Source organism: Nicotiana sylvestris, chromosome 7, assembly GCF_000393655.2.
Source record: "Nicotiana sylvestris chromosome 7, ASM39365v2, whole genome shotgun sequence".
Lineage (NCBI taxonomy): Eukaryota > Viridiplantae > Streptophyta > Magnoliopsida > Solanales > Solanaceae > Nicotiana > Nicotiana sylvestris.
Window position 1 is genome coordinate 66385487 of NC_091063.1, and position 27451 is coordinate 66412937.

At 36.7% G+C, this 27451-nt stretch overlaps 1 protein-coding gene across 2 annotated transcripts; it reads right to left on the reverse strand.

The window, feature by feature from the left end:
- Positions 1 to 3170: 3170 nt before the first annotated feature.
- Positions 3171 to 5224, reverse strand: LOC104219737 (uncharacterized). Of its 2 annotated transcripts, XM_009770459.2 has the most exons (4): positions 4946 to 5187; positions 3789 to 3994; positions 3400 to 3676; positions 3171 to 3300 (listed from the first exon to the last, which is right to left on the reverse strand). In XM_009770459.2, the coding sequence occupies exons 1-3, from the start codon at positions 5033 to 5035 to the stop codon at positions 3412 to 3414; spliced, it is 561 nt and encodes a 186-aa protein (XP_009768761.1). In that variant the 5' UTR covers positions 5036 to 5187; the 3' UTR covers positions 3171 to 3300; positions 3400 to 3411. The 2 variants fall into 2 exon arrangements, with proteins under 2 accessions (XP_009768761.1, XP_009768760.1); XM_009770458.2 differs by having other exon boundaries at positions 3171 to 3676; positions 4946 to 5224.
- Positions 5225 to 27451: the final 22227 nt, after the last annotated feature.

The window sequence follows — 27451 nt, forward strand, 5'->3', positions numbered from 1 at the left end:
ATCGTCTGGTAATGTTATCTCCCCCTTAGTGGTTCCACATGCCATATTGAATCCGTTCAGAACTCAGACTGCGGGTACGATTTGATTTTGCATACCGAGCTGTTCTACGACTCTCGACCGGATGATGTTGGCCGAGCTACCAGGATCAATTAACACATGCTTAACTCAAGATTTATTTATGAGTACAGATATTACCAGTGCATCATTGTGAGGTTGCACAATCCCCTCTTCGTCCTCGTCGTTGAAAGACAAGGTCCCTTCCGATATGTAATCTCAAGTCCGTTTTTCCCTTGTGATGGACACTTTGGTGCACTTCAATATCGGCCCTTGAGGGATATTGACTCCACCGATGATTATGTTAATGCCGTTTTGAGGCTCTTCTGGTTTGGTCTATTTGTTAGAATCCCTGTTCCTGAAATGATTCTTGGCCCGGTTGATCAGAAATTCTCGAAGGTGTCCGTTGTTGAACAACCAGGCTACTTCATCTCTCAACTGTCGGCAATCCTCTGTCCTGTGGCCATGTGTGCCATGGTATTTGCACATCTGGTTAGGACCCCTTTGGGCTGGATCGGATTGTAAAGGTCGAGGCCATTTGGTATCTTTAATGTGTCCGATAGTCGATACGATGGCAGCGCATCAACATTAAAGTTATATTCTGATAACCTTGGTGCTTACTTGGTCCGATAGGCCTGTCGAAGTTGTTCTTGCTCAAGCTCTCTGACCTCAATCACTTCTCCTTTCATTTCACATAGAGCTTCACCCGGACCCAGTGTTTCTTCGATCTCCATTATATGGGTGGTAGGGATCTCTACTTGACCTCGGTTCACAGTCGATATCTCCCTTGATTCCGTCGATGGGTATGACAGGATAAACGGACCCAGAAGGGGTCCCAAATTGATCATCTTTGACCCAGATCTTTGATTGATACCGGTTATGCACATCGGCCCAAGTAACAGCCGGGTACTCTATCAGATTCTGCTTCAACTGCTGTGAAGCGACGAAGCTTCGAACATTGAGTCCTTAGGTGAAGGCTTGAACGACCCAATCATCAGCGATCGGCGGTAGGTCCATCCGTTCCATTTTGAATTGGGACACGAACTCTCTGAGCATTTCATTGTCCTTCTGCCTTACTTTGAAAAGGTCCGACTTCCTGGTCTCGACCTTGATAGCCTCGGCGTATGCCTTCACGAAAGAGTCTGTAATCATAGGAAACGAGTCAATAGAATTAGGTGGTAAATTGTGATACCATATCATGGCTCCCTTCGACTGGGTCTCCCCGAATTTCTGCAGCAAGACAGATTCGATCCCATTATCCTCCAAGTCATTCCTTTTGATGGCACATGTGTAGGAGGTGACATGCTCGTTCGGGTCGGTAGTTCCATAGTATTTAGGAATCTCGGGCATGCGGAATTTTTTAGTGACCAGCTCGGAAGCCGCGCTCGGAGGAAAAGATTTCTGCATGAACTTCTTGGAGTCCAGGAATTTCAATATCGGCGTCGCTCACGGGATTTGATCGACCCAGGAATTGTAGGTTTCCACCTTCTTGTTGTTTGCCTCGATCTTCTTCTCTCCCGACTCAATCCGCTTCGTCAGTTCCTTAAGCATCTTCATGATTACCGGGTTGGTCCCAGATTCCTTCTCATTCGATCTCCTCGAGGCCGATTAAATTCTGTGAACAACTTCCCGGGATGGCTCGGGCTCAACCATGCTTGGCAGGCGGCTCTGGTTTTAGAGTTGGGCTAGAGCCGTCTGTTGAGCCTGTAACATTTTGAAAATCACCCGCAGGTTGATTCCATCATCCTCGCCGTTGTGTGTGCTTTGTGCGACCGATCGAATATGCCTACGGATGCTACCATCAGGATCGGTGGGCAGATTTGTGTTGATGACCACATATGAGCTCACGTCGATAGGATCTGCAGTCGGGATTCCATCGAGATCGACCGAGGGCACATTGTTCAGGGCGCTATGTTGTCGTTTTCGTCCTGGTGGTCGAACTCGTTGTCAAAGTGTAGGGGTGCTGATTGGGAGTTCGACATTTTTATCCTGAAATCAGAGACACTTCAAAGAACAAGTGTAAAATAGTGTGCGTTATGAAAATTTGTATCAAATAACCACTATTATCCTTAGCCCCACAGTGGGCGCCAAACTGTTTACCCTCAAAATTAGAAAACAATTGAACTTGTAAGTTGTTTTAAGGATACGCAGATTAAATTGACACAAAGTAACAAGTTAAATTGAAATTGTAAATAAGATTTGATAAAGTAAGTTCAAACCACATGAATTGGAGAGTAACGGCCTTGGGAGGAGGGTCCTCCTAGAACAGGATGGGGATGCACTTCAATCACAATATCAAGACACAATTGAAATAGAGCTTTAAAGAGAAAATAACAGTATATTGCGTCTAACTGAATGTTACATGTCCTTTACAAATAATCAGACCCCCTTTATATAGTATGAGAGTCCTACTTTATGTACAATTCTATATAAGATAAAAAATCACATGATTTGCAAATTAATCAGTTTCTTATTTATATGTACCGAGATTCCCGCTATGATATCCGACTAGTTGTGGATATTTCGCCCCTCCGTTATTTGGTCCAACAATGTTTCCTCGAGCTCATTCGGAGTCGCGGTCAGTTCCGGAGTCACGGACTCGATGATCTTGAAAACGTATGTTCTAGCCTCGTACCTTGGTTCGATGGAACTCAGGGTCGATCTTTAATCCATTACGTTTCCATTCCGATTTGTCATGCAATAGATGAGCCCAATTTCGACCGTATACACATTTAAAGAAATATGCAATTGCGTCCCATCCGCAGAGAAAATATATAAGTGTGCGGAACAAGGTTGGAGCTTCTCTAATATTCCCAAATCATGTCAATGAATAACCATTTCTGCGGCTTGAGGGTCACATATAACCATTTCTACACCTCCCTCCCAAACAAAATGGGATCGACTATGTGAATTCTGATTGTATTTCTCCATTAGGCATTATGATGATTCATCATAAATTCTTTAGTTTTTTGCGGGTTGATAACTTACGGCAATCCTCCTTTATCCGAAGCTTGGAACCGACATGTGTGAGCAAGCTCACACATGTAGCATGTTATGCTTGGTTAAAAAATAAAAATAAAAATTAGTTCCACTCTTAATTTCAGATCTAACCGATGTTCCCCAGACAAAAGTTCACATTCTGTATATCCAAATCCATATTAACGTAGGTCAAAAAATTTATGCACCATGAAGAAATCAAGACATCTGGAACCCTATGGCAATACAACCTTTCTCCAACTAAGACTCCTACAACAATAAATCAGAGGCAATTAAACAATGGAAAGTCGTATTATACATAAACTTCAAATCAAAATTATTTTAACAAAGATAAAACGTCGTAACCACCTTTGATCACCCTCATTTATAGGCTGCCATGCCTACACCGGGTTCTCCAGCATATGGCATACCGCCACCCCTAGCCTTGGAGTAGGACACATAGTAGAACTGGGAGATTATGCTGGTGAAGAAAATGAAAGCTGCTCCAGCTGCAAAAACTCCTTTTCTCAGAGTTTCACAAGATAGAGGCTTGTCGTTAATCAAGTATGATGATCGGTACTTGGTGTGATAAGCATTCCTAACTGAACCAGCCAACAAGCAGACCTCAGCAATGAAGAATGTAACCCTGAAACACAAGGGCAGAGGCTTTTTACAATGTCCTTTGTCTTACAATAAGGCCACAATATAGCATCGAAGGAGAAGCAGGAAAGTAATTTGTTTGTTATAGTAGTACTTACCAGCATATGATGAACAAGAGAACAGCACAAGCCCTTGAACCTCCAGGGCTCAAAGCCTTTCCACAACAGAAGCAACGGCTCGCCAACATTATAATTAATTGACTAGCCAAGAGAAATAAGAAGGCACCAATACCGAAGCCAGTTGCTATGTCGGAGTCATAGATGCAATAGCTAAAGTTGTTTTCACTATCTTCTTTGATTTTTGCCTATAAATGGAGGGATTTACTCAATCAGGTGAAACACAAAATGCAAAATAAGCAATAAAATCTGAAGAGATGAGAATTCTTAAAAGACTAAATCAGAAGCAACTTAAGGAAAAATAACATAGTAGAATGTTAATAATTGCAGTCCTTGCCCTCTTTTTTCTAGTGTTAATGATAGAAGTTGGTTAAAGACGAAATAAGTACAAAATTGGTTCAACAAAGAAGGGAATTTGAAAGTAAGTACTAGAGTTTATATGGAGCAAATAGAGTACAGGAAACGGAGATTTCCTAGCTCTAACCACCCCCCCCCTTCTTTTCTCTCTCAGCTTACACTACCTTCTTAAATTTGCATCAGAACTCAGAAGCAATCTAATGGCTGCTGGATTTGTCAGTTTGAAGTTCTAATGTAGAGTTATAGATACAGGTTAATGATCCTGTATGTGTTAAGAAATTTACTAAATAAGGCAAATAATTGACTTTGAACCCAGTAAATCAAATGAAATGTGGTAAAATCCCAAATTTGAACCCCATATAGTGTAAATCTTGGATCCATTTACTCTGGAGAGCAAGGCATTCTTCCCAAAGTTGAAAATCATCTAAAAATTGCAGATCACTTGTACTGCAACCAAATACTAGTAAAAATTCGATTCCAGGCGCCTGATGCTTAATCCAAAATTTACTTTATATGGAAAATATTCAAAGATCCAAATATTGGACAGCAAATTAACGTCCTAAAGCTTCAAAACTTTAGCAAGAGATTTACGTTTCTTCCCAAAAAGCAAACTTTTCAGGAACCGAACAGATCCCCAAAAGAAGAAAAGGCAGCTAGTAATTGTTCAAATTTCTTATGGAATTGAGAGTTAAAACTAGCAGTTCAAAACAGAGTAATGCATCTAAATTAATAGAGAAAAGGTGAAGAAGAAACACCGCAAATTAACATAATAAAGTGCTCACAGTGCTTCTTCTCCGCTCGGCAGCAATGGCCAAACCAAAAGCAATTAGATTCAACAAGAACACAGTTATCATTAACAGCTTCGACGCCATCGGAATTGAAACCGTTCAGACAAATCTAGATTTCTTTCTCAGGCTCTCTCTCTTGTACTTCTCTCTCTAGATATACTAAAGAGCCTTTGAGTAATGAAGCAGCAGTAGCAACTGACCAAAACAATAAATTACCAAATATAATGACGTCCCAACACTTAACCAGAAATCTGAGCTACTACTCAATATCCCGGTCCACAAACTAATTTGTTTTTTTTATTTTATTTTGATCCAAAATAAATATTCATTTATATAATAAGAAAAAATTTAATTTATTTTTTTAAAATAAAATTCCTAAAAAGTCATCTACTCCTCACTTTTGAGAAGAAAAATAAGTGCTGCTATAATTATGCTACAATATTTAATTAAGAATAATTTAGTCACACTAACTATTTTGTCTAAAATTTAGTATTTTTTTAATGGATGTGCCCAAAGTAAATTGGTCATTTGTGAATTGGAGGGAGTAGTCAATACTCAGTAGTCAGTAACCAACCCCTCTTTTCTATTTTATTTAAAAAATAGCATTGGATAGCCGTTCACAAATAATAGTCTATATATATATATAAATTTTATATTTACGACTTCCGAAAATAAATAATTTTAGCCGATGACATTTGTTTCGTTTCATTTTTTGATATGTTATGTACTTATGTAAGTGGTGTCGGTGGCGCCAATTGTGGTAAACAGAAGTTTCAGATCTAAAGTCTAAACGGCGTCTCTTGTCCTATGGAACGTCACCATGACGATAAGATATCTTTTTTTATTTTTTATTATAGAGAAAATGAAAAGATGCGTACAAATTAAAGAAAGAAACAAAGAGACGCTTCGGCTTGGCCAGTTTGGAGATTTCTTTTTTTCTTTCCTTTTTCATTTTGAAGAAAGCCCCACTGGCAAAAACACACTAATAAAACCCCACTAATATATTACGTGCTGGCATAAAACCCGTGTGATACAAAGGGAGTACTTTTTTCTATCACGTAAATAGAAAGAGCATCAAACACGTAATATTATGACTCGAGTTATGGTTTATTTAAAGATCGCTTTTAACCCGCAAACAAATTGTTCATATTTAGTAATCGCAAAAATATATAAAATTTATACTTTCTCCGTTTCAATTTATGTGAACCTATTTTCTTTTTGGTCCGTGCCAAAAAGAATGACCTATTTCCTTATTTAGAAACAATTTACCTTTATCCAATGATTTATAGCCACACAAAATATATGTGTCTTATTTTACACCACAAGTTCAAAAGTCTTCTCTCTTTTCTTAAACTTTGTGCTCAGTCAAATTGGTTCACATAAATTGAAATGGAAGGATTATATATTTTCTATATCATATAGAAATGTTTATATATAAAAAAGTATATTTTTTCGTTATTTTTTCAGAAGCGATTATATATTTTACCCAACTTTTCATAGAGCTGACATATAATTTTATAGGAATATGTTTTAAAATTTGGCAAATCCCAGGATGTAAGGCAAAACGTCTGGTAATTTCTTGGGTTCTAATTCGTCAACAATATTTGATTATATTGACTTTCCATGTGACTATACTTCAAATTCCAGCCTTGCACAACACATGCATAACGACTGAAAAAATGCCTTCCTAGATGCTCGAGATAGTAAATTCGTGATCTCTAAAAACCTCAAAATACTATGCATATTGCATTCATCCGGTTCATTTTAGTTTTCATATTTATTGTTAACACGTATCTTAAGAAACTATTAATAAAAGACTTCTACTATTTTCTCCGGCCTACTTTAATTAATTTTTGGCCTTTTTTATTATGATTCAGAATATTTGATTTTTTTTTTAATATCAAAAAGGAATTGATTTCTTTTTTTTAAATTTGCCCTTGAAATAAAGAGTTTCGGAGTATCTATTAAATATTAAATCAACGATATAATAATGGTTAATATGGTCAGGTCAGTTTTATTGTTAATTAATTTTTAATATGTATGAAAATAACAAAAAGAAAATTAATTAAAGTGGAGCGGAGGAAGTAAATTCTTATTTACTCTTCAAATTTATGCTATTTATGCTACTCCCTCTGTTCCAATTTATGTGAACCTGTTTGACTTAGCACAGAGTTTAATAAAAAATGAAGACATTTGGAATTTGTTGTCCTAAACAAGTTAAAAAGAAGCCTATATTATTTATGTGGTTATAAAAGCTTTTCATTAAGGGTAGAATTGTAAGTTTAAGCTAAATTATTTTCAAATTTAGAAAATGGTCATTCTTTTTGGAACGGACAAAAAAGAAAATAGGTTCACATAAACTGAAACGGATGGAGTATATCTTAATTTGCTAAAATAATAAGTATTTTGAATTAGCTATTTTAAGTAGGCAAAACGGCCTTTGAGACACTTAAAATTGTATCAATTTGTCGCTCCGGTAAACAAACTTACATTTTTCCTATTTAGACAGTTTAATTCGTTTGTTTGTAATGTAATAAACCCTTCATTTGGAGCGTGTATCTCAATCGCCTTAATAACACATCAGATACTAAGACCATTTAGTGCTTGACATTTGTAATTTGTGGGCCCTAATATTTTTTCAAAATTAATTTACTGAAATTCTAATTATTTTTCTTTCTTTCCTTTCTTCATCACCATCTTTGCCAGTAATCCCCCAAACGCCCAAGCCATCATTTTCAACGGTCAAAAGTGTGACTACATCATAGAATCTTTAAGCACCACTGAATAACTAGTTATCGCTGCTATCGATAGATTTGCCGGCGTATTCGATCTGAAACACTCTGTCGTCCAGAGAGAAAGTCGTTATCGATAAGTCATGACTTGTTCCTATGCTTCTCATTTTTTAAGTTTTGATTTCTTTATAGTGAAATACTATAGATTTTATTAATTCAGTTTTGAGTTCGAAGATTTTTTCCTTTAAAACTATGAACGGCAAAACATACAGAGGAAAAAAAAGGACTTTTCTTTTGTGTCAAGACAGAAGAAGAGTTGGAAAGAAAGAGGAAGTCGTTCTGTTAAAATTCTTGATTGGGGAATAGAGTTCAAATATTTTAATCTTGGGGGGGGGGGGGGGGGGTATAGTTACCTGGAGGAATTTGATGAGAGGGGTAACGAAGAAGATTGGGTGGGGTGGGGTTTACTGGAGGGATTTGGGTTTTTCTTTTCATTTTTAGTTTTTGTCTTTTTTAGTATTTTTTATTCAAATAAATTGAATTCACGCGTCTAATAGCCTGTTTGGCCAAGCTGGAGAAATCAGCTTATTTTGATAAGTGCTTTTGAAAAAAGTACTTTTGGAGAGAATCAATTTGTGTTTGGCTAATTAGTCTGAAAAACACTTTTGAAAAATAATTTGTGTTTGGCCAAACTTTTTAGAAAGTGCTTTTAAGTGTCAAATTACGAATAAGGACATGAATAGATTTATTTAATAATTAATATTATAAGTAAATAAATAATATCAAAATTTTGTTATTACATGCAATAATTAAAAAAATCATTTTATTTAAGTAAAATATGAAAATAAAATTAAAAAGTACTTAATTCTTTTAATATAAGTTAAATATATTAAAATTCCTTCAACAAATATAAAAGCATTCACCCCTAAAGTCACTATATATTAGAAAGTTTCCTAAAAATAAGAAGAAATATTTATAAATTAATATCCTAAGTATTAGGTTTAAGGGTTATTTTGGTATATACTATATTTTGTTAAGGGTATTTTAGGTAAGAAGAAAAACCAAATGCTTCTGCTTCTGCTTTTGGAAAGAAACTACTTTTTTTCTGCTCCTCTGAAACTGCTTCTGCTTCTTCCCAAAAGCACTTTTTTCCCAAATAAGCTTGGTCAAACGCCTCAAATTAGGAAAAAAAAAGTGCTTTTAGGAAAAAAAGCACTTTTTGTCTTGAGAAGCTTGGCCAAACAGGCTATAATTCGCATGATTGACATGTGTTATTGCCGCATCACACATGGTGTTGCCACACAAGCATGATCAACGGTAAAAGGTATTTATTACTCATCTTCTCCACTTTGAGTGTCTAACTGGGAAAATTGTAAGTTTGTTTACCGGGATGGCGAACTGATGCAAGTTTAAGTGTCCATTAGGCCATTTTGCCTTTTTTGTAACCACGATAGCTAGGGGTGCTTATCGGGTGGATCAGACGAATAATTACGCTTAACGTTTTCGCTTATCGATTATCGAATTATAAATATAATAATCTGCTATCGATCCAATAAGACAATGAGCGGATTGGCATTAGAGTAACGATTATCGGATGATTTTCGGGCGGTTTATCGGCTAATCCAAATAGAATTTTTTTTAACAATCAATACCAAACGGCCAAATGCATAATTCAAACTGTCTCTGTTATTTTTTTAACAATCAATACTATTAGCATTGTTATCCACAAAGGTAATACTATGGCCTAGAGAGTAATTCAATTCATGTTCACTCATAATTCATGAGAAGCGAGAGACGACTGCTATTAGCTACAGACAGTTCTATCATTCCATGTTATAATTTTGCACACATTTGCGACTATTTTGAATTTGAATCTTATATGAATGTATCTGATTATAATTTGATCACAAGTAAGGTATAAACTCTGAACTTACAACTACTTATGCAACAATGTAGTAACAAGTTGCTATTATTTTAATGTGCTATAATATGAGCTAAATGTTTATTCACATGCTTTTATCATTTCAACCCTCCAGTTGTAACAACATAAAAATTCTTAAGGGGTTAATGGTTTACCCGATAAAAAAATTGAGTAATCCGCCCCCAAATCGTTAAGCTGTTACTTATAAAATTTTCAATTCGTTTACCATTCATTACCCCGATAATTCGATACAAATAAGCCAATAAGTCATTTGTTCGGTTCGGTTAACGATTTTGGTTTAGTTTTGAACAGCCCTAACGAAAACTAAATTGAACTAGAAGAAGTAATAAACTAGCAATCAACTATATTCTCTAACCGTGAACCTTTGTAACGCTATCTCTAACCTTACACTAAATATTACACTAGATCCTATTTTGATATAATATTTGGTATTTTGATGCTCTAATCCAACATCATTTCTTACACTATTTTGGTGTGCGAATAGTATTAATTTGGGATGAATTGTTATTTAGAAATTTAAGGTATGAAATAATTTATATTAAATGATTATATAAGAAAGGAATATGAAGTATATGTGATGAATAATATGTAAAAAGAAAAAAAGAAAGGATTTGTTTTATGAAATAAAAAATATAATATAGAAGAGAGAGAAGAATATAAAAGAGATATTCTTTTCTGGTGCAAAAACAGTGTAATGGTTTGGAGTTAATTTCCATCATTTTGATGTTTATACCATTTTGATGTAAAAATAGTGCTTAAGGTTGGAGATGCCCTAAGAAAGTTTACCGAGAAGAATGAGGACACCATATTTTATTTTAACCCTTAACAAAATATTCTTAAGAAATATAAATTTTCTATGTGAACATTAATATTTGGCATACATACATTAGCAGCAGCCTCTCCACCCAAAGCTATTATCAAACGACTGGAGAAATACTTCTCCAACTTCTTCTGGGACAAAGCTGAAAACAAAAATAAATATCACTAGAGTTCATGGATCAAGCTATGCTATCCAGTGGGTGAAGGAGGTGATGGTTTCAAGAGTCTTGAGGACTTGTGTAAGACTTTTGCAACCAAGAGGTAGTAGAGATTTAGAGTGGAGGATACTCTATGGTCTCAATATATGAAGGCCAAATATTGTCTTAGAAGTCACCCTGTGGTGAAGGCCATAGAATCTAAGCACTCTGCTGCTTGGAAAGAGCTCATGATTATCAAGGAAGGGACAAAATCTCATATCTTATGGAAAATTAATTAGGGTATCATCTCATTTTGGTGGGATAATTGGACAGAAATTGGTCCATTAGGTTTGTACATTGAGAATAATAAGACCTAGTAATCTAGGGCTTAATACTTGCACCAAAAATAACACCTGGGATGAACAAGCCTTATCTAGATTGATTCCAACAAATCTTCTCAATTATATTGTTAAGATCCCAATATGTGATAGACAATATTTGGATATCCCAATTTGGGTATGTAACAACCCAACCGATCGTTTTGAGCACTTACACGTCGCTCGGTTATTTGAGGGCATGGGTAGCTCCGTATGATGTATTATGACTCATGTGAATCATCGGTTTTGATTTTCAGGTTATTTGGAATTGATTTGGAAGAATGATTTTCAATTTGAAGCTTTAAATTTAAAAAGTTTGACCAAGTTTGACTTTTTAGTATTTGATCTCGGATTAGATTTTTGATGGATCTGTTAGCTCCGTTGGGTGATTTTAGACTTAGGAGCGCGTTCAGATTGCGATTTGGAGGTCCGTAGTGGAATTTGGCTTGAAATGATGAAAGTTAGAATTTTGGAAAGTTTGACCGGGAGTGTACTTTTTGATATTGGGGTCGGATTCTGATTCCAGAAGTTGGAGTAGGTCCGTAATGTCAAATGTAACTTGTGTGCAAAATTTGAGGTCAATCGGACGTGATTTGATAGGTTTCTACATTGGTTGTGGAAGTTGAAGTTTTAAAGTTCAATGATTCGAATTGAGGTGTGATTCATCCTTTTGATGTTGTTATGTGTGTTTTGAGGCCTCGCGTAGGTCTATGTGATGTTATCAGCCTTGTTGGTATATTTGGATGTGGTCTCGAGGGGCTCGGGTGAGTTTCGGATTGATACTGGAGTATTTTGGAATTTTTGGCTAAGGTGTATCATTGCTGGTTCTGGTGTTTCCGCATCTGTAAAAGTATGAGCGGAGATACGAGTCCACGGATGCAGATAGTTGATCGCAGAAGTGAGGTTTTACGTAGATGCGTGTTTGGACTTCGCACCTGTGAGTGCGTAGGAGCAGAAATGGTTCCGCAGGTGCGAGGGGTCGCAGAAGCGAAGTGATGACCGCAGATGTGGAGGTCGTAGATGCGACATTTTGACCGCAAATACGGAATTTCTGGGCAGAAGCTATAAAATTGATGTTATGGTTATTTCTTCATATTTTGAGATATGAGACTCGGATTGAGGCGATATTTGGAGCAATTTTCATCACAAGGATTGGTGTACGTGTTCTACACTCAGTTTTGATTATATTTCATGAATCTATCTTCATTTTGGCAATTGGTTGATGAATTTAAAGAGGAAACTAGGGGTTTTGCCCTAAAGTTTCATAATATGAATTTTTGAGTTTTAAACACCAATTTGGAGTCGGATTTGAGTGGAACTAGTATGGTTGGACTCATAATGGAATGAGTTATCGGATTTTGTGAGTTTGTCGAGTTTCGAGGCGTGGGCCCGGGTGTGATTTTTGGCCGGATTTGAGATTTGACTTAGGAATCGATCGTTATCATTTGTAATTGCTTCCTTGGGCTTTATCTCATATATTTGAGTTTGTTTTGGCTAGTTTTGAGTCGTCCGGAGGTCGCTACGTGCGTGATGCCATTCTTTGAGTATTGCCTGGCTTGCTCGATGTTAGAATTGGCTTGTTTCATATAAGTAACTCATTTAAACTTAGTACTGAGGGTATGAAACCCTAAATTACGTGTTATATGGTTGATGTTGAGGTGACGCACATGCTAGGTGACGGACATGTGGGCGTGTACCCTGTGAATTTTGACTCTATTGTTTCCACGACACTGAATAATGGTCCTATTTTTGTTGATATCTATGAATTCTCCATGTAATAAAGTAATTTAGTTGTACGTCATGCTAGATATCATGTTTAGGCTTTATGCTGATATTGTTGGGACCCATAGTGGTCGTTTCTTTCTGTCATCTCATTGATTTCATTGATATTTCATACTCAGTCACATTCATGCATTCATATCATATCTCAGTCTCAGTTGTTACTTATTGATACATCATTTTATTATTCCGGGTCAGATTTCATGACATGTGAGCCCGTGGGTAAGGCTGGAGAGATTGATGACTGAGTGATGCCGAGAGCCTGATTATGAGTGGCAATTATGGGATCGGGCTGCACGCCACAACATGTTTTATTGATTTATGAGTAAGGCTGAGGGCCTGATTTATTTATGTCATGATTGGCTTGTTATAGCGCTTGGGTGCCAAATGAGCCCCTCCAGAGTCTGCACACCCCCAGTGGACGCGGTTGATTATATTTAGGGATGGATCTTCCCTTGGTATGGAGATGGATCTTCTCCATGAGGCTGGATTGGCCTGTTTCCTCAGTACTAGGTGACTTATAGTCAGCGATGTATATATTTTGGGATGGATCTTCCCTGGGCCATATACAGTACCGAGTGGTTGATTATGATGAGTGGAAGGTGTGATACAGTGAGGTTGAGTACTCTGAGAGTATGAGTACATGATTCATCTCTGAGTTATATAATATTAGCATGCATATATGACATACATGCATAGAGACACATTCTCATGTTGTACGACATCACGTTATTCATAACATTTTACACATATTGATATGTGGTCATAGAGAGGTATCTCACACTTGCTATCAGGAAAGAAAATAAAACATCTTATTTATTGTGAAAAGGAGTTTTGGAAAATATAGTTTTTCAAACTATCTCATATTTCACGACATTTTCTGTAAAGAATTTGGGTTTTCATTGATACTTTTGAAAAGCGGAACTACTTTGGGAAAAACTTTGAAAAAGCTGAACACTTTATCTCTGAGTTACTTCCTTATTTATATGCTTTTCATTGTTATGAACTGTTATTGGATATTGGTGTTGGGCCCGACCTATATTTCAACTTGTCATTGCTTCCAACCTAAGTTTAGGTTTGTTACTTATTGAGTACATGGGGTCGATTGTACTCAAACTGCACTTCCTGCTCATTGCATGCAGATTTCGGATGTCGATGTTGTTGTGTTCGATGAGAGTTGAATTGGAAGATGTACCTGCGTTCAAGTTGTGGCTGCCTCTTGTTCATGGTATTTGTAGATTTATCAAACTCTGTTTATGTACTTTTCAAACAGAAGATGTATTTAATTCATATCAATTTTGTAAACTCTGTTCTTAGAAGCTCATGATTTGTACTACCAGTTTTTGGGAAATGCATTAGATCCAGATAATTTATTTTGTTTAATTGACTTATTAACATTATTGAAATTGAATTGTTACTAGTTGGCTTACCTAGCGGGTTGGGTTAGGTACTATCAAGACTAGCAGATTTTGGGTCGTGACAGGATACCTACCACCACTGGAGATTTCACATGTTTCTCCGCCTTCAATCTTATCAGACAAAAAATTTAGGCTCTCACAATTTGGAATAATGTCTGGAGAAACAACATCTCCTTTAAAATGTCATTCAATTTGTGGAGATCTATGAAAGGAAAAATTCCTGTGGATGAAGTTCTAAGGAAGTTCGGATATAATGTCGTGTCAGATGTTCTTGTTGCAGGTATCCTAAAAAAAGAAACAATTTCACATATTCCCTTGACTAGTGATATTGCATTTCTAATTTGGAATTGCTTTGCAGGTCCTCTTAGAACCAAGTCCAACTCTTTCTCTATTGCTTACACCTTGAAGGACTGGACAGCTAATAATAACAAGAATGTTATGATCAGATCCTTATGCCTGGTAGCCCCTATATTCATATGCTGGGAACTATGGAAGAATATATGTGCAATCAGATATGGAGATAAGAGAACATCAATTTCAAGGATAAGGCATGATGTTCTTTTTTCACTTGAAGATTTTTATGAAAAAGAATGGAGTTGCTGTAGATATGAACTAGACTTGGCACCAGCTTTACTGTTCCTAGCCGTTGAAAGACTAAGCGAGAACGGTAAGCAATATGGTGGGGTTGGCCTCCTGATGAATGGATAAAAATTAATACAGATGGAAGTAGTAATAGTACTATGACGATGATGGGCATAGGCGGTGTTGTTAGAAACAGAAATGGAGAGTTATCATGGCATTTGCTAAAGCTCTACAATTCTGCATTGACAACCAATCAGAAGTTCAAGCAGCTTTACATGCTTTGCAGTGGTGTAAGAACAATAACTTTCACAATGTTATCCTGGAGATGGACTCCTTGATGGTTGTGAACATCATTAAGGATATTTACAATACTCCCTGGGAATTGGTTGACGATATAACAAGTATAAGACAGATTATTCACTCTCAAAGTATTACAGTCCAGCACTGCTATAGAGAGGGAAATAAAACTGCTGATGCCCCCTGCTCCATGGGGCGAGCTTACAACTTTTGTTAGAAGCTGAGACCTTTTACCATGTTAGGGAGTTACCTCCTTCAGCTAGAGGTGCTTTCAGAATGGAAACAAACCTTAACCAGAGAGATTCCCTTCTCTGTATATCTCTAACTGATCAAGCTACTTCTTGGGCACAATGTAATTTTTGCAAGCCTCACATGAATTTAAAGTTGGTGATATCCAACTCACATATGTACTTGGGAGAGGTTAGGCATCATGTCCCCCTGTTCCATGTGTTTACTTTTTGGATTTTGGTAATATACAGGTTGAGGGTTATGCCTTAACCCTCACATCACCATGGTGGCTTTTATTTTGATTTTTTTTCTTTTTTGATATGGGACCAAAATGGAAGTTCTAGAATTAAATAAACAAAGTCTTCCTTGCCAACCAGAAAAAGTTATTTGATTTCAATGTAGTTGAAGAATACTCCAAAAATAATCTAAATAAAGGGAATAAAATAAATAAAACTTGCGAGACTTCAAATGTTGTGATCACCCACAAGTCACATATGGGTCTACTTCTGTGATTTGGTGCACAAATTAAATCACAATAATGATGAGATGGATCATTGCATATCTCCACTTAATTAAAAAGAAAAAATGGACTAATTTCAGCAATTTAAATATATTTTGAGATGCCGCATTTGTGAATAGACTAATTGCATATATACTTTGTTTCCACAAATTCACAAGAGATCAACTTGGACAGCAATAGTCAAGACACCACTGAATGTCACACTCATAATACTGTTATAATCGCAATATAGTTTTATTCATTTTTCTATCTCTTTACGGACTCAAAAGAGACAAAATTTTATATGGCAAATTCAACCATGAAAGAGATCTAGGGCTATTAACTTCTAATTCAATTAGGCCAATTTATGTACTACATAAAATAGCGGCATTCTATTGTGGAGCCATAATTTTATACAAGGGATTTATAAACACCAGATCTCAGATTTAAACTTGTGACATATAGGGACTGTTTACGATAAAAATTGGCCTCAGAAAATGGGTGAAATAGGAAGCAACATATGCCAATCAGTAATGATTCAATCATGTTCACACCAGATACAAATCTATGGTTAGATAAGATGTTGACACCGGATATAAATTTGTGGCCAGAAAAAGGCAATTCAAGATATGACTATTACATAAGAACACAAGATTCCTCCGCTCTTTACTAGCCTTTATTATCTTTTATTATTCTTTATCACTTTTTTATTACCTTTTATTGTAACATTAATATTGATAATTAGTGGGGCATAATTAGTAGACCATACACCCCATAGCTCTAGTATAAATAGAGGCTTTCAACCTAATGTAAGATATCAAGAAATACTGATAGCAAAAGGATAATATTCTTTCTCTCAAACTTATATGCAAGTGTTGTCAGAATTTTACAATTACTCTTGATCCCGGTGGGAACATTCTAAAGCTCGGGTGTTCTTTCTTTCTTTAATTATCTTTATTTTATTTACTTTGTTCTTTGCTGCTTTATAGTTTCGAATTAATTTAATCCACATATCTATAAACCACGTTACAAATTCAACTATACCGTTTTACGGGTAAACAGTTTGGCACCCATTGTGTGGCATAGACAATTGTGGTGTTAATTTGATATGTTCATCTTATACTAACATACTTTAAAAGTTTTTCTATTTTAAGCATACTACAGTTATGGCATGCAATGATATCATCAATTCGCTCAATGCTGGAATAAACTACAACGACGAGCCCGTGGACAATCTCCATGATGGAAATCAACAGGATGATTCAACTAGTGAAACCCGTCTCAATGAGAATGAGTCAACTCCTAACCGGGTAGAAAGAAAAATTCGACATGTGAGGAGTCCTACTCCGGATGATATATATAGTGAGCTGATGACTGTTATAGTGAAAGTGTTGAGAGCACAACAACGAAAAATTATGAACCATCTCTCAAGATAAGACCAGATAATGACTAAGCTTCAACAAGTAATAGGGGCTTCAAATAATTCAAAGGGTGGAGCTCGAGGCCCTCTTGGCATACTTATAAATCAAACGGCACTAAGAACAGGTAAAACCATTACCGAGAGAGTTTAGAACAAACAACAATCAAGCATGCAGTGCAGATAGCGGATGTGGAAATGAAAATGACACAAACGATTATTTCAAAACCGAACTCATGAGATGTATGAGAGAAATAAATTCTTGAATGGATCAGAATGCTAAGGAATTTCATGCTGATAATAGGCTAGATTTATGTAATTTGGCGATTGTTTATGCCCCAACTTGATTATGTTTCTCTGCTATAATATAGTTAAATGGTGTTAAATTGGATCTAATTGTGAATTTCACACGTTGCAGGAGTGCGTAGCATGTATGAGGACTTAAAACTATGATTGGAGCTAAATTGAAGCAAGAAAAGCCTCTTGGAGCTGAGTATGTGGGAAGACGAGAGAAAGAAGTGATGAAATGAAGACCTGGACTAGCGCGATCGTGCTAGCCCAGATGGTCGAGACAGAATGATAGGGCATATGCACGGTCACTAGCGCGTCCATTAGCGCGACCGCGCTAGCCCAGTTCCAGAAAAGTAAATTTCAGGGGTAAAATTGGACGTTCGGGGGCAAATCCACTTAACTATAGAAGGTCTAGCTCGCCCAAGAGATCAGGAGGAAGGTTTTAATAGCTTAGTTCAAGGCTAGGAGAGGCATGAGACAAAGATGATAATTCAACATCGAGTTCTTCCTTTCTTCCTTTTGTTTTTACGATTTGTGATAAATTTGAATATTGTTATGATGAACCCTAGTATGAGTAGCTAAATATTTAGTCTAAGGTTTTGATGGAACCTATTGAAGGATGAACTTCTTGTTATGTTAATATAGTTTGCTTGGTTTAATCTCTATTTGTTCAACTATGTGCTTGTTGTAGTTAATTGACATGATCCTCAATTAGTTGTGCCTATATAGTGTGCATAACTCAGGAGAGAGTGTATATTTAGGTAATTGTTGAACAACATCACTCCCAAAGTATATGAGGGATCAATAACTGCGGGTTTAAAGGCGTGATTAGGGATAACGAAGCCTTGGGTGCAATCTAAAGTGAGCTGTAATAAACAAATCCAGCTAGTGTATCTCGGGAGAGTGCGTCTAGTAAATTATCGTGATTACTCGGGAGAGATTTACGGTAATAGGAGTGCTCATGATTGATAGAAATGATTTGGTGATTCTATGTGAAACATAACCGGAAGGGATTCCATCAATAGGGGAAATCACAACCTTAGAACCTTCTCTTAACTGTTTACAACTTAATCATAGTTAGTTTTCAGTTGCTTATTTATAGTCATTCTTAGTTAGTAGAAACATCTTCAATTGTTATTCAGAACGTTTGGGAAGTTGATTCCGTAGAATTTAGTAAGTCTAACGAGAGAAATTGATAGGTTAAGTCCTTGTGGGTTCGACTCTGGGATAAATACTCAGATTATATTTGCAACATCCGCGTGTCCTTTTTATAAGGCATAGTTGGGCGTGATCACATGCCCAGATATATTAGATCCCGGGAGCACCTCTGATCCTAAAGGGTCTGGACTCGAAAAGGTATTTTCAATTGTCGTTCAAACCTAGTGCGACTCTAGGTTCATCCCAAAGAGATTCAAGATGCCGAATATTCTAAAATATGATGGAACATCGGATCCATAGGAACACATTACAACTTATAATACAGCTGTGAAGGGAAACAATTTGGCTCTACAGGAGATTGAATCAGTCTTGTTAAAGAAATTTGGCGAAACTCTAACAAAAGGGGTTTTAACATGGTATTCTCGTTTACCTGAATACTCAATTGAATCTTTTGAAATGCTTACAGATTCTTTCATCAAAGCTCACACTAGATCAAGGAAATTGCAAGTAGGAAAAGCCGATATATTCAAAATTGCTCAAGGAAACTCAAAATTGCTATGCGAGTTCGTGATTCGATTCCAAAATGAGAGAATGTTATTGCTAATAGTACTAGATGAATGGGTAGTGGAAGCATTTACCAAGGATCTTAATAGAACAAGCTCCGAAGCCTCCAAGAAGTTGAAGGAGAGTTTGTTGGAATTTGAAGCTACAATGTGGGAGATGTTCATAACAGATACTGTCACACCTCGTTTTTACCTGCGCCCGCAGGGTGTAAAGTATAAGGGGGTTTTTCCAAATAAAGGATAATCAAAACGGGATTTGTTATGAAAGATTCAGAGTTGCCACTTGGGAGATTTATGGCGTCCCAAGTCACCGGTTGAATCCCAAATCGAGGAAAAGAATGACTTTGTTTAACAGTCCGCGAACCAGAAATCCGAGTAAGGAATTCTGTTAACCCGGGAGAAGGTGTTAGACATTCCCAAGTTCTGTGGTTCTAGCACGGTCGCTCAACTGTTATATTCGGCTTAGTTATCTGGTTTTTATACATGTTTTAACCTATGTGCATTATATCTTTTAAACTCTTTTATTATTATTTTTAAAGAGAATTGCAACGTCGTTAAAACACGTCTCGAACCACATCACATAAATGCACCCGCGGTCTTTGACATATTTCAACTTCGTTGGGATTTGAATTTAGGTCACATAAATGCGAACCCGAGTTTAGGAAGGTAAAATTATTAAAATACGCGCTTAAAGCTTTTCGCGTTTGCAACTTTGCGAGGGCCAAAGAGTTTGCTAAACGACATGCCTCGATTTCTAAAGAGTCAAAGTTAATTATCTGAGGGCCATGCATTTGAGATTTTATTTGACATGTCACACCTCAATTTTATTAGAGGAAAAACACTCAACTAGGTGAACTATGGATATTCATATTTAAAACTAGTTTAAGATTAAGTATCACAACCATGCCATGGGAACCATACCCGTAGTTGTAGTAAATTAATTACGTGCCTAAAGCAAACTACGACATTTATGAATTGTATCCATTACCGGAATACTTGTTTTTCTAAAGATATAAATAAAACCCCCATAGCTTTGGCAGTATATCAAGTGACAGACACAAATGCAACTCAAATCAATATGTAATTTATATGCCAACATGAAGTATCCTGTCATGTTTTAATAACATAACTTTGCTGGAAAAGACAATGTCAAACCTTTGTAGTAAGTGATCACAGATATTATCAAATATTTTTTATTCTCATAACAAGTGATAGTATAGAATATCATACACAGTAACACATCCCGAATCAACCCAAGGATCAACTATCGTCAACATCAATACTACATCTTGGAATGATTAAAACTTTAAAGCCAAATTAACTAGCTTCTTTACTTATAACTTGCCTCCTAGCCAAGCACAAAGTGTCCCAAGCTTAAAGACCACAAATGTGACTATAACATATATACATGTTCCTTTTTTAAAAGAATCAATGTGTATATACATAGTATTCAAGTTCACCCGTCAGTGCCTTATGTGCACAAATTAAAATTTAATTAACATAATTGGCAATTACTTTCTATATAGAGAGACAGATAAGGCAAACTAATTTACGTTTAGCAACAAAACAGTAGCCCAAACGGCTAGGAAAAGTGTAGTATAATATTAAACCAAATTGACAAAAAAAAAGATTAGAAGATGAACAAAAATTCAAACCTTAACTATTCACAGAATCTACCTTCCTATAAAGTTAACTACTAAAGATAACAAAATTATTTTAAGAAAACTAGCCAAGATCAGAAAACTACTATCATTCGTGGATTAAAAGGGAACAAACATTTTCTTGCTGAAACTTTAAACCAACAAAAACCAACAAAAGATGACAAACTAGTTTATGCCAAAAATGAACAGAAAAATAAAAATGTTCAACCAATCAGTACGTATGAGCCAAACATTTATACAAATACCCCTTATAAAGAATTCAAACTTATATATTAATCGAGAATAAAGTAATGGAAGGACCTTATCTTGGCCTCTCACAAAATCGAACAAAGAAAAGTTAAGGCAAATACAGCTTGCATTCCATAAGATTTCTACTTGAATTACACAATCACATTCACATTGTTGCTCGTAGATAGATGAATATCTAGGATTGTAAAAGAAAAAGGAGAGGAAGATCAACAATAAAAGCAGCATCACACAACAACAAACAACCCAGATTCAGTGATTAAAACCAAGGAATTCAATCCCAAATCAATGGAGCAGTAAACCTTTTAAAAGCTCAGATTAAAAACCTTCTCTAACCCAAGATAAACACATTTCAGGTTCCCAGGATGGTTCAGAATTGTTTTCAGAATGAAGAAGCCAAGAAAAATGCAATCGGAATAACAGTAATTGTTTTTCTTTTTTGCCCTTTATATTTCAGAAATCTGATTTCTCATACTCTCGTTATCAAAAATGTGTCTTTCGGATTTAGATTGCTTAAGACTTCCTCCCTGTTGCTCTCAGTATCCTTCGACTCTTTTTTTCTTTCTATATATATCTCTGTGTCTTATAAGCTTTCAAATCTCTTTTCTCCTGATTTTAAGCCTTAGTGGACAATTAACTATACTATTTTTAACCCTTAAAATCAGCAAGTGTTGTCTTCACTACTAGTTGTCTTTCCTTTTTTACAATCCCACTAACTTAGTATTTATTAACTAATATTATTGTGTCCCAAGCATTGTTAATGGAAGCGTAGTCCAAACAATCGATCAACACAGTTTCAATTCAAGTTCTTATAAGAGTTCAATTTTTACTTTTGTTAAACCAACTCAATAAGACTTAATTGAAAATCATATGCTTATGAGACACAAATTCTAATAGTAGAAGCAAACACAAACAGTAATATGATAGACATACTTACTAAGTGAAAAAGTAAATTCAAGTAAGAATCGAATACAAACACGATCAGAAGAAACCAGGATTAAACCACTGACCGAATCAGAAATCACGTGCGACAACGGATACCCGAACGACGACCTCAACGAACTCAAATTCGACCACAACGAACCTTAAACTGACAACCAAAATCAACAATCTTCCGAACCTCAAGCGAATACCATGATTTTTAATACCAAAACCAAAATCAAAAATGAAGGAATAGAAGCTCTATTATATATATTTTCTGTAATTTCAAGTAAACTAAAATCTGAATTTGCAAACTACAAAATATCTTTCATTTTTTCATCCCCGTTTTCCGTTTGCTATTGTTCTTGCACGCCATTGCTGCTAGTTCTGGCGAGCTTTGGTTGGAGACGGGAGCAGCGACTTTTGAGAGGCGGGAGTTGGGGGGCTGCTCATTGAAGATCAGGGGTCGTTTGGGGTAGGTTTTGTCGCGGTTGGAGGGTGAGGGATGGGCTGGTTCCGGCGAGTTGACAAACGGGCAGCGGCTGGTTTTCGAGGCTGAGCAACGGTGGTTTTGAGGTGGTCCGGCGGCTGGCCGTTGGTATTGTCCAGGTGGGGTAGGCGTTTTTATGGCTGCTAGAGAGGGGACGACAGTGGCTAAGGGCTGTGGAGAAGGTGGTCGTTTTGAGAAGAAGCAGTAGCAGTTGCTCCTTGTGTATTGCAACTAGGGATTGGAGATTGGAAAGGGGGGGGGGTTCCTTTGGTTATGGGTTTGGTGGACTAGGTGTGGGAACAGTGTTGGGCTGATTTGGATTGGGTTTGGGGTGAGTTTTTTGCTTTGGGGCCTGGGATTTTGACCAAACTGGCCCAAACCAAATTTTTCTCTTCTTATTTTCTTTTCTTTTCAATTTTCTTTCTAATTAAAATAAATACAAACCTAAATTTAACCTTGACCAAATTATCCTAAAAATATTAATTGACTCTAAGTAGTCATTATCACAAATAACTAAATATCGAATTAAAAGAAAATCACACAATTTAACTTAAACATTAAAAATGCAAAATACCTATTTTTTTTTAAATTTTCATATATTTATTAATTAATTCCAAAATGTCAAAGTAAATCCTAAAATTAACTACAATATATTTTTTTGTATTTTTCATTAATTTTACAAATAAACATGCACAAAGAAATGCAAAGAATAACAGAAAATATCATAAAAATTCACAAAATTGCATACAAAAATAAAAATTATTTTATTTTGAATTCTTTGGGAGTAATTCGTACAGAGCAAAAATCACGTGCTCACAGCTGCCCCTCTTTGTCCGGAAACACGAAGAGTTTTCGTGCAAAGATAAAGTGAGCGGATACGAGCGATTTTCGCCCGTTTGAATACTCCATGTGAAGCATTTTTTTTGAAAGTTTTGACCGAACCTCTGCTTCAAAGGTTTTCTACATATCCTTGGCTAAAAGGGAATCAGGTCAATGTAGTTCGGGAAGTTTTGGTAGCTGGGACTACCATGGAACTGTGATTTTGCTGTTACTGCTACTACTACTGCTTACTAACCTCCTTGTTATACCATGCTACAAATGAAAATAAGAAGCTAGACTAAACTATAGCCTATGAATTACAAAATCTTATCTAGATCTTCAAGACTTGCTCTTGTAGTCTTCTCTTGATTGCCGAACTCGAACTGCTTATTCCCTTCTTCTGAGCTTCAAATTATTTTTCCTTCAAAGCTTGAACTGCCTTCTTCTGACTAGTGTTGCCTTCCTTCTGACAAGCGTTGCCTTCCTTCTGACTTCTGACTTGAATTTATGCTGGGGAGTTTTGTTGTAACCCTCCGCTTTACTGACTTCAAACTTCAATGTATTCCTCTGTTATATGGGCGGGCTCCCAACTTCAAGACTTGAAATGTAAAGACTCCATTCTCCAAGCGGGCTCCTGACTTCAACAACTTCTTAAAAATATAACACCTCCATTCTCCAGGCGGGCTCCTGACTTCATCAATGACTTAAAAATATAACAACCTCCATTCTCCAGGCGGGCTCCTGACTTCAATAAACAATTTAAAGATAATACCTCCATTCTCTAGGCGGGCTTCTGACTTCAACAACTTCTTAAAAATATAACACCTCCATTCTCCAGGCGGGCTCCTGACTTCGTCAACAACTTGAAAATATAACACCTCCATTATCCAGACGGTCTCTTGACTTCAACTATTTCTTAAAAATATAACACCTCCATTCTCCAGGCGGGCTCCTGACTTCGTCGACAACTTGAAAATATAACACCTCCATTCTCCAGGCGGGCTCCTAACTTCGGCTACAACTCGAAAATATAACAACCTCCATTCTCCAGGTGGGCCCCTGACTTCAACAACTTCTTAAAATATGTGTTCTATTGCCGTTGTTCCTTCCTGGATCCCGAACCAATTTCCTTCTAGCTTGAATTATCTTCTTTCAGAACTGCTTCCCTCAAAATCGGTGTTTTCCTTCCTCTGGAACTGCTTCCCTTAAGACTTGTGTTATCTTCCTTCTTCCCCTAGTGGGTACCTGACTTCCAGAAAATTTTCAAAATGAAAGAAAACTTTCTGCCCCAGTTTGACAATCTTTCTTGTGGCATGTTTTTCTATCATCAATAACTTTTCCTGTCCCTTCTTAAAATCAAAGAGAATTTGTTAGTTTAAAACGTGGGGATGCTCCTGCTGGGGACGGTTTTCCCTTTCGCTCTTTTCCATGTTCTGCGTTGTTCGACCATCTTGAAACTTGGCTGATAACTTCCGACCTTCTTGATGATTCTGTATTCACCAACTTCTCCACCGTTGTTTTCCACCTTTGCTCCATACTGTCCCGAAATCTTAGACCAATCCACCATTTGGTCTTACAACGACGTCTTTCCTATCCCATCACATTATCCCCGCATGTCTTATCCCCATTTACCTTGCACCATGTTGGCAACTGGTAGTTATCTCTAAAAATCCTTCTTAAAAACAAACTACTATTGATCAAAAAGAAATGGAAAATGATGACTTTCGAAATATAGAATAAGAAAAATCTGTCTGAACAATTGTTTGAAGAGAAAATAACTTATCTGAATGGTATAACCGATCCCAATGGTCATGTCGTGCATTTTTGGATTAATCAACCCAGTCTATTTACATCAATCAATCTTTCTGATGTCCCTACTTTGCATTTCAAAGGTCCCGCAACCCATCTTCTTTTGCCGAAACAACATCTTTATTCTGCTTGACGTCTCGACGGATCCTTTCCATCAAGCTTATCTCGTTTGCCCCCTTTTAATTCTTTGTCGCCTTATAGTGCCCTTCGAGGGGTTTTCACTAATAAGACTCTCTCGTTTCTCTCAATTCCCGTCGCCTTATGGTTCCTGTGAAGGTTTTCACCGATAAGACTCTCTCATTTTATTTCTCTCAACTTCCGTGGCCTTATGGTGCCTGTGAAAGTTTTCACCAATAAGACTCTCTCATCTTCATTAATTTCCCTGCTTGGACCGGAGTATTACCCTGATAGGAATCACTTCTGTTTGCTTGACTTGTCATCTCTCAAAAAACTAATCAGAAGGTCTTTCTTTGGACCGTAATGTGGGCTTTTGGATGGGATTAGAAAGAAAGGGTATCAAAGGCTCAAAATAATTTGACATGGGTTTAAAATTACAACTTTTGGAATCACATTTCTTATTACAAATACAACCTCTGCCCCAGTTTCTTGTTTGGGGATCTTTGGATATTTTATATCACTTTGATCGAGCCGTAAAGCTGCCTACGTACCCTTAACAGTGATCAGGTTAAACGTAGTTCACACCTGAATTTCCTTGTTGTTATATTTTTTCACTTCTTTTCTTTTCTCTTTTTCTTTTCTTTCTTTTTCTGTCTTTTTCGTTATTGATTCCAAAAAAGGGGTATGAAAGAAATAAATAAGGCTCAAAAAGGGGAACAAAGGGTAAAGTGTTTAGATAGTAGAACATATTATCTTCGTCATTTCAATCTTCGAAATAATGCCAAATACAAACAATCAACAATTATACCAAAGAAATCATACATAATATCTTTTTACTGCATCAGTATTGATAGCCATTGTGAGCACGTGATTTTTGCTTCACGAAAATTACTCCAAAAGAAATTGATAAATAAAATAAATTGCCTCTAGGTACGATTTTAAGAATTTTGCGTGACATTTTGGTTAATTATTCTTGTCTGCGAGTGTTTGTTATGCTTTAGTTAATTGAAAAATACAAAAATACATGTTGCATGCCTATTTAGGATTTAATTGTGCATTTTGGAATTAATTAAACCATAGTTTGGTTTTAAAAAAAAGAAAATCACAAAAATATGCATTTATCCTATTTTTGTCATTTAAATGTGCCATTGTGTGATTTTATTTTATTTTTAATGTTTTGTATTGTGTGTTAATTGTTGTAAGGTTTATTAATATTTTGTAAGGTTAATTTTGATTTTTACAATTCAAATTAGGAATTTTGGTAATTAGGAATTAAAAGAAAATGAAAGAAAAAGGAAGTGAAAATAAGGAGAAACCCTGACTGGGCCATTTCAATTTGGGCCAAAATCAGGCCCAAGTCTCACCTTCACCCGATCCAGACCAGCCAGCCTCGAAGATGGGCGAAACGACGTAGTGTGATGTCGAAACTGCGTCGTTTCGTCGTCAAAAATCACAGCCGTCCACCCAAATCAATCCAACGGTCCCTAACGACCAACCCTAACCCGTAAGTAGCCCCGACCCGTTTTGCCCACACCGGTCCAACCCACCCTGAAGCCAAACGACCCCATTTTAATTAAATAAATTAATCAAAGCCGTTGGATCCCATCATCCAACGACCCAGATTAGTCCATTTGATTTCAATATATCAAAATCCCTACCCCTTTACCCCCCAAACCTAATCAGACCCTTACCTCCCTTTCGTCTCTAACCTAGAGACAAACCCATAATGCCGCCTCACTCCGCCACCAGAAATCACCTCACGGCGGTTCCGGTGGCCCAAACCTCCTCATTTTTACACCATAGCTCCCCCACCACCTCCTCTCTCCAAATCCGCACTCAGTTTACCTCGAATTTCAACAAGGCTATTCGAATCTTCAATCGAAGATCCCCACCCCAAACCCTAGCCTATCAACTTGACCCCAAACTCATACCTTGTGACCACCGGACCTCCCTCGTTCCTAAACTACCCCTAGATTGCTTCGAATCACATCGGGAGATCTCGAATCAGGAGTTTCAGGATGATAGCGGAAGCTAGGTCAGAGACTGAGGTCAAAACGGACCTTAGTCGAATGTGTTCTCGTTCAATAACACTCGACTAGGGTCTGCCTTGGCCTCAGGTCCCAAAAAAAAAGGCTCCGGAGGTTCGAACTCAGTCCCTGTTTGACTGGTAGGTCTCCGTTCAATTTTTCTTTTTCTAT

Bases quoted from the DNA above. Each gene is read 5' to 3' on its own strand.
- LOC104219737 (XM_009770458.2), bottom strand. From the start codon at position 5,035: ATGGCGTCGAAGCTGTTAATGATAACTGTGTTCTTGTTGAATCTAATT. The intron at 3,995-4,945 runs GTGAGCACTTTA...CTCCATTTATAG, and splicing joins CCGAGCGGAGAAGAAGCACT to GCAAAAATCAAAGAAGATAG. The intron at 3,677-3,788 runs GTAAGTACTACT...CTTGTGTTTCAG, and splicing joins CTCTTGTTCATCATATGCTG to GGTTACATTCTTCATTGCTG.